Genomic DNA, 8469 nt, shown 5'->3' on the forward strand with positions numbered 1-8469 from the left:
AAAGTTTTTATGTGCCATGAGATGAAAAGGGCTGAAAATTGCTTTTTTAAATGGCATTTAAAGTTCAACTCTTCATAGCTGTATAGCTATTTTATTGATGAGAATCACTGATTGGCTACTTCCTCTGCACACCTACCCTCTTACTGGGGATCGAGCCTACAACCTGGGCATGTGACTGGGAATTGAACTGTGATCTCCTGATTCAAGAGTCAAAGCTCAAGCAGAGGTACAACAGCCAGGCAGGTATTGCATGTTTAAAAATTCTTGCCACATACACACCGGTTGAAAAACGTTTTAAGTGAAAGCCCATCTGAAAAGGCTATATACTTTGTGATTCCAACTTCATGACATTTTGGAAAAGGCAAAACTAGACAACAGTAAAAAAGATTAGTTATTTTAAGTTGAGGGCTGGAGGGAGGGATGAACAGCATATTTTTACAGCAGTGAACGTACTGTGTTTTATGACGAATGCATCATCACACATTACATTGCCTTGAAACCTATATGCGAGCAGAACTATCTAAACAAATATAATGGAATTACAGCAAAAATAAGCCAGAAGGTAGGTTTTGGGTGATTATGTCAACATAGGCTCATCTATTACAGCAAATAAACCCTCTGGTGATGGATGGTGATAATGGACAAAAATCTTACTATAGTGACTTGATAATTCAGACTTAGCTGTAAAGGATCTGGAAACTTCTGTTATGTCCTGAGGAGCACATGACCTTAAACCATTTGCAAAATCCCATTCAGGGGGAGACAGGAAAGCAGCAATATTAAATCTGAACAGGAATATAAGGGAGAACAAATTCTTCTTGGTTTATCTTTAGATCTTTATATCCTGTAATTATTTTTACTTTTTTATTGAATTTATGGGGATGATCTTGGTTGAGAAAATTATATAGTTCTATAATACAGCATCTATATTATATAATGTGTTCAACACACCATGTTATTTGATTTAGAAAAGGTGTAAGTCCCAATGCTGGCATTCACTAAAATAAAAACAAAGCCAAATATTTCGAAAACTGAAGGAAACCTCCTAATAGAAGAAACATTCCATTCTTTAAAGTGACAAGAAACAAAAAAAATGGTGCTAAAAACCAAATTATCCAGATTCATATAAACTTCATAAACACAAAAAAATTTATTCTGAATAGGTCATTTTATACAGAAATCATTGTAAAAGATGTTCATTACTTAGCTATGGACTTAACAAATCAAACTATCCAAACAAAATAAACAAGGCAATATAAAAGTTTAAGAAATTTACAAAAGCTGTACAAAATAACTTAATTAGACTGATACAGTCTATAAAATCTCCTCTTTCGCTGTACAATTAGAGATCTATGTAGTTTTTTTTAAGGGATGAAAGAAAGGATGTTTTAAGGCTTCTTTGAGAGTAATCCTTTTAGATGGCTCATACTCCAACATTTTCTGAATGAGGTCAAAGAGAAGCTCATGTTCAGCATCCTGAGAAAGCATAAATTCCTGAAAGGAAAAGAAACAGTCAACAGCTTTTTCTACTACCACTTGTACTTTATTTCTCCACCATAAAAAGGGAAAACTCAAGGATCATTTAAGCAATGACCCAGGCTTACCTTTAGAGGTTTACAACGCCTTGAAACATATCTGCCAGCAGAACTGTGTTCATCCCAGTCCAATCGATCATGATGGAAATATTTACGTTTCCTAAGAGTAAGTCAATATCCATGTTTATGTTGACAATGAAAATTTAAACATCTACTATGAGTGATTGGTTTAATCATTTATTATGTTTATAGATCAGACTAGTATTTTCCACAGATTTCAAAAGACAGCCTAGTGAGATCGTTACTGGCTTCCCGCAAAATAATCATCAGCTACTTAAGTGAAAAAGCATTACTGTTTTATAGTTCTAATCAGGACAGGTGACCAACTGGTACTAAGGAAGGCACCTACTCTCAAAACATACCTGGTTTTCTGTATCATATGTTTTGGTAAAGGTCCAAGAATCCTTTCCATCATTGCTAGGTGCTCCTTACTATCATGTGTCTAAAATAATAAAGAAAACTTGTTAACTACCTGAACTTGCATATTATGCTTCATTCTCATTTAACATAGCTGCTTTATTTCTATTCCCTACATGGTTTAGACACAAGGAAGGATGTGATCACTGAAAAAGGCCTACTTTTAGCAAGTTACAGCTAAAAAAAAAAAAAAAACACCAAAAAAACATAAGCCTTACAGATCACCAAAGATTCCCCTAATTCAGCAAGTTTATTTAATAGATTAAAAAAATATTTTAAATAAAATCATAAATTATGAAATGCCCAACAGAATCACAATACTGTAATTTTTATTTCTTTATATTTATCTACAACTAATAGTCTATGATGGGGAGGGGGGTACAGCTACGGAAATATATGTATGATTTAGTGTTCATTCATATAAACAGGCACTTATACAAAGAAAGCACTTACTGGAAACACTGTAAAGCCAAGGTAATATTCAATAAGAATACATCCTATACTCCAGACATCACATGGTTGGGACCATCCTAAGGCTGTAAGATAAAGCAAACTGTCAGGGGGAAAAATCCTCAATGTTTCTTAAAAACATTTTTTTAAATGTGCGTAAGTTGATGTTTGAGATAGTAAAGATCCTAAAGCAATCACTTAGTCCAAGATTAAATATAATAGGATAGTATGTAAGAGTTAGGATTCTGGAGATACTAGTTTCAAGCCTTAAGTCAGGCTCTTGAGGCTAGTGATTGGAGAGAGGGGGGAATTTTCTTTTTTCCTGAGCCTCAATTTCTTAACCTGTAAAATGGGCACACTATGCCATATAAAAACTGCACATGCAAAGTATCTGGGACTTAACAGGAATTAAATGATTATGTTTTCAAACTATAAGTAAAATTTAAAATCAGCTTCAGTAAGATAAAGGTTCCCAAAGCACAATTAAATACTTACCTAAAATAACTTCAGGAGCCCTATAATGTCTGGTAGATACCAATGTACTGTGATGTTCATCATCATATGTTGCACTTCCAAAGTCCACAACTTTAATATCTGGATTTATTAAGGTACGTTCATCACGTTTCTAAAAACCAGAAATGATGGTTAAGAAGGTATTAAGAAAGCATTAAACATTCATTTAGAACTATGAAGTTAATACATGAAAGACTTACCATTTTGGGATTATATGCCTCTGTGTAGTCAGACTGCACAAATAAAATGTTTTCAGGCTTTAAGTCGGTATGAGTCAACTTATTACTGTGCAGAACTGAGAATGAAACATAAAGAGTAGCTGTACTCTACAAATCAAAACCCAAAGTCCCTACCAACAAAAAACACACCTCTCTGATGTCTTTGCCACAAGCCTGAAGAAGTGGCCAACATTCAATTAGTCCGCTAGACAGCCACCCAGGACTGAAACCCACTACCCTCCTTAAAAAAATTAGCACACCAACAGCTAACATTTCATAAAAAGTACTTACAATTCACAGACTTGCATATCTGATATGCCATCTTCCTGATATGATCCAGTCGAAATGGGAGAAAACCATTCTCCTTAATAAAATCGTAAGTACTAAGTCCTAGTAATTCAAATACAATGCAAATGTGACCACGATGCTCAAACCATTCCAACATCTGGACACAGCGGCTACAAACACATGAAAAATAACTTAGTACAGCTTCTTAAAATCGTCTTAAAATCTACCTAGAGCCATTTTCTAAGTTCTACTTTGATACTTACAATGTACTATTGGGGTCTGTTGTATTTAAGTGTTCCAGCACTTGTATTTCTGAGCGGGCAGCTTCACAGTATCTATCCACATTTTTAACTATTTTTACTGCTACATGTCTACCTCCCCTGTTAGAGAAAAATCCAAGTTATAAATAAAAATAATCAAGGTATTTTAATGCATTTTTCTATCACTCTCTTCAAACTGTAAACACTTCTACTTTGATTGTGTGTATTATCTTTTAATTGCAACTTAAAGTAAGCAACTAGAATGACCTTTAAAAAAAAGATGGCCACAGTTGGGCCTCGTGAGACAAGAAAATACTATTTTCCTTAAATAAAATCTGTTCTCAGCTTAAAACTGAAATTAGAGGCTGCATATACTATTAATTACTACTACTTAAAAATAAAAACAGCTCTAGCTGGTTTGGCTCAGTAGATAAGAGCGTCAACCTGTGGACTGAAGGGTCCCGGGTTTGATTCTGGTCAAGGGCACATGCCTGGGTTGTGGGCTTGATCCCAGTAGGGGACGTACAGGAGGCAGCCGATCGATGATTCTCTCATCATTGATGTTTCTACCTCTCTCCCTCTTCCTCTCTGAAATGAATAAATATGTATTTTAAAAATAAATAAGATATATAAGAATAAAAACAGCTAGTATCTTTTACTGGGAGTTTCCTACAGACAAGTAAAAAACCCAAGGTAAAGGGTAAAGATGTATCTAACTCATGGTCAGACCACATTCTAAAGCTATATATGTTTTTTTTAAAAAGATATGTTGATTTTTTTCTTCTTTTGAGTAGAGATTTCAACCAGCTGCATCCTGCATGCCCCCCTACTGGGGATCAAGCCCAAAACCTGGGCATGTGCCCTGACTGGGAATTGAATCTGTGACCTCTTGGTACATGGGCCAATTCTCAGCCAACTGAGCAACACTGCCCAAGGCTAAATATATTTTCTATACCGATCACTGCAAGTACAATGACAAGATAGGAAACTTACACTTTATGATCAATGCACTCCACGACTTTTCCAAAAGCTCCTTCACCTAAAGTATCAACAATTTCATCTAAAAGAGAAAAATAAATCTCAGTCACATCAAGAAGTGAAAACATTTTGCTTATCATAATGCTATAAATGCAGATTATTCTAGTTGATGCTAAATTCCCTTATCACTATTTTATTGGTCAACACTGTCAAAAAACGTAACTATTTTAATGTCTAATTTCAGTCTTAAAGCTAATTTCATTTAACTTGATTTACTGTTTTGGAAGTTCTACATAACAAACATTACATTTCTAAAGAAAGCAAAAATACAATTCCCCCCCACCACCAAAAGAAATGGAAAAAAACAAACAAAACAAAAAAAAACAGAAAGAGAGAAAAGATTTCCAAATCCCTGAAATCTTAAATCTATATATAGATATGTTATCTGAAAAGTTAATAAGTGTTGAAAAATATTCTATACATCTTGCACTTAGTACGTCTCCACTCTGACAGATCAGGTGACCCTCCTCATCATCCTCTACACTCCTGGATCTTTTCCTTCGGTGACTCTTCTGGAAACGTCAAGTGGGCGGCACCAAGATCATCCAGCCAATCAATATACCCGAGTGAATTCAGGGCAGAATACGAAATTCATTCAGCGGGGAGATATTCAGGCATTCAGATACACGCCAGGCCACAAACGGTTGGCAGGAGCAATTTCAAATTCAGTCCCCAGAAATTCACAGGGCACATAGTTTATGTTAACAGGAGAAAAACATGGCAAGGAACAGATTTTCAGATAAGATACTCAAAGTGGCAAGGCAACAAAACATAACACAATTGTTTTCTTAAAAAATGCTTAGTTGTAGCATTCACTGAAACATAATTTTAAGTTTCTAGTGTCCCAATTTACTGTTGCAAAATCACAGGATGTAATATTTACTTGTCAAAGTAGACTGCGGCCAAATTAAGATTTCCTAACTAATCTAAGAAAACAAAATATTAAGATAGCAAATAAAACTGAAGTCCTAATTTGGGGAAGAAAAAATTTTTTTTGGTATACAAGAATAACACCATGACACTTTAAACGCCATCTGAGCTGATCTCCAAATTAATACACATTCCATAATGTTCAAATCTGTTAAATGGTGGGCTTAGTGGGGAAAAAAAAAAAATTAGAGCGAATGTGTTGCTAGAACAAAGTTACATCTAATCCTCATCATACAAATATAAAAGGCCTAGTCTACTTTTGTGGTTAAGGCTTCAATTTATCAAAAATCAGATTTCTTGAAGTACCATGAAAAATCTGTCAGACTAAACTGCTATCATTGCAATAAACTAACCTAAATTAAATCCTCTCCACTATTTCATGGAAATGACAGTTGCCAATTAATAACAAAACCTATTAAGTAACTAAATATATACTGTACTTAGGGCATTTCCTATCCAATGCATAAATAGAAAGGATCCTGCAAGTTAAAATTGAGATAACTTCATCTTAAACAGAACTTTCTCAAATGGTCAAACACAAATTAAAGTTTCTTGCTCCAAGGGGAAATAAAATCTCCAAAGGTTTTGAAAGCGCTCCTACCGCGTGTGATCGGCGATGGGTGGTGCTGTGGTGAGTCCGGTGCTTGCTTTTATAGCTACTCCGTCCACTGCGGCCAGAGGACTTGCTGCTGTGGTTCTGGTATCTGCCTTCATGGTCCCTGTGGCGATGCCCGGGCTCACACCCTTGACTGTAGTCATTTCTATATTCATCAACGTAGCGCCGGCTATAATAATCTCTCTCATTTAGAGACCGGCTTTCCAAATAATGACTAGGAAAACAAAAGCACACACTTTCTCAATGCTTCACGCTAATACCGAGTCTCCTCAGCTTCCCAGTAAATCAGACACAATTTCACCAGCAGCACAGGCCACACCGCACACAGGGAGCGGCGCCCCCCGGCCGCGCCCTCCTCACCTGTCCGAGGTTTTCGCGGGGTCGTACTGGCAGCGCTTGCTCTCGCGGGCGCTGCTGGGGGACCGCCTCGCCCTCTTGCGGCTGCTGCTCCTCCACTTGGCGGCCTCCCAGTCCTTCTCGTCCCAATCGGCACCGTAACTTCTCTTCGAGTGCCTCATCTGCGGAAAACACAAGTCCCCCAGCTTTACAGGGCGCCGCACGGCAGCCAGGGGCGGTTTGGTAAAACCCTCTGCAATCCGCTCTGGCCGTGACCCTGCGGATCGATTCCTGCGGCGGAACCTTAACCCAGTTCACAGGATGCGATTCTCCCCTCCGAACGGGCCTCCAACACTGGCCTCCGCCTCACACGCAACCGTCCGTGTTCTCGAGGCGGAATCATTTATTGTCTGAAACTCCTGTAAAGGAGGTAAAGCGACCGAACTGGCCAGGCCTTCAGCCAGCGACACGACACGACCCCGTCGCTGAGCGTCACTCCCCAGCACGCCCTGCCTCCAGCGTCTCCTCAGGGCCGGCTCCCACCCGCTTCTTACACCGTCGGGTGAGGAGGGGGACGCCATCTTCCTGCCATCGATGTTTCCAACGAAAAGCCCTAACTTGACGCCCCCCGTCTCCGCGCTCACTCAAACGGCCCCGAGTGGGGCGCAGACATTCCACACACAAGATGCACGACCACACACAAGATGCACGACCACACACGCCTGCAAATACTCTATCGTTTCTTTCCTCGGGATCCCAGACCACACCGAGGGGCACTTGAGTCCTGCGAGAAGCGACTGGACGTGAAGGGATAGCGCCTTACACCCGGGCCGCGCCTTCCGTCTTTGTCGGCACAGTTCCTCACAGAAGCGTCACTGACGAGGAACCACGGTAAACACCGGCCGCGACGGGCGCCCCGCCGCCGCCATCTTACAGCACGGGAGGCGGCGGCTGCTGCAGACAAGATGGCGCCCGGGCGCGGCCCGCCCCACCCCCGCCTCACAAACACGGTCATTCTCCTCCGCCAGCGTCTGGGGCGTCGAGGTTCCAGCAGAAACTCGCGCTGACAGGCTGGACGGAGCCGGATGGGGCGAGGGAAAGGGCTCGCCGTGCAGGAGACCGCGAGCGGCGTCCTACGAGCCCGGGTAGGGCGGCATCACCGGGTGCTCGCGGGGCGCAGACACGGGGCCCTGACACCAGCCCGCTTCCCCCAGCGCTTACCGTCCTGGCCAGAGAGTCGAAGCCGAAGGAGACAAAGCTAACGCGACAGCGGGGAAGGCCCTGCGGGCTGCGCGGGCTCCGACCGCAAAATGGAGCTGACAGCCGCTGCGTCAGGGCTCTTCTGAAAAACACCGGTGACGCTGCAGCGAGGCTCCGCCCCCGGGCGGGGCGTGCTCAGGTGCAGGGGCGCATGCGCAGGAGGGGGAGGCGGGGCGCGGGGCCCCGTGCGCGCAGGCGCCGGGGCGCGAGAGGCGCTACTGAAGGTGACGGGGAAGCTGCACCCCCGGGGAAGCTGCGCCGGCGGCCATGTTGGCCAGGGTCAGCGTCTGACAATGGGGAAGCATTGAAAGTGTTAGTGAGAACAGTCTCGTCTGTGCTCACTGAAGAGTGTATTTGTGAACCTGGATTCGAGGAAAAGTGTGTTCTTTAGCGCACATTATGTGTGGGATGAGTGTTTGGGGAGTGTTCCCAATTAATTTTATTAATATCAGCCACTCTCTCACAGGTGACTGTAAACAGGACCTTTACAGAGGCAGTTAAGGTTCAATGAAGTCACTAGGATGGGACCTAATCCAATGGGACTGGTG

General features: G+C 41.5%; 1 protein-coding gene across 1 annotated transcript; it reads right to left on the minus strand.

Moving 5' to 3' along the window:
- Positions 1-1126: 1126 nt before the first annotated feature.
- CLK1 (CDC like kinase 1) lies at positions 1127-7999 on the minus strand. The gene is made up of 13 exons (XM_081095553.1): positions 7883-7999; positions 6686-6843; positions 6311-6539; positions 5201-5291; positions 4735-4801; positions 3745-3861; positions 3485-3651; positions 3176-3270; positions 2958-3087; positions 2466-2548; positions 1958-2037; positions 1605-1695; positions 1127-1494 (listed from the first exon to the last, which is right to left on the minus strand). The coding sequence occupies exons 2-13, from the start codon at positions 6841-6843 to the stop codon at positions 1351-1353; spliced, it is 1452 nt and encodes a 483-aa protein (XP_080951679.1). The 5' UTR covers positions 7883-7999; the 3' UTR covers positions 1127-1350.
- Positions 8000-8469: the final 470 nt, after the last annotated feature.

The sequence above is a fragment of the Myotis nattereri genome (assembly GCF_964212035.1).
Source record: "Myotis nattereri genome assembly, chromosome: 7".
In the NCBI taxonomy this organism is placed as follows: Eukaryota; Metazoa; Chordata; class Mammalia; order Chiroptera; family Vespertilionidae; genus Myotis; species Myotis nattereri.

Bases quoted from the DNA above. Each gene is read 5' to 3' on its own strand.
- CLK1 (XM_081095553.1), bottom strand. From the start codon at position 6,843: ATGAGGCACTCGAAGAGAAGTTACGGTGCCGATTGGGACGAGAAGGAC. The intron at 4,802-5,200 runs GTATAGAATATT...TTTCTCTTTTAG, and splicing joins AGACGTACTAAGTGCAAGAT to ATGAAATTGTTGATACTTTA. The intron at 3,088-3,175 runs GTAAGTCTTTCA...TCTGGTTTTTAG, and splicing joins AGGCATATAATCCCAAAATG to AAACGTGATGAACGTACCTT.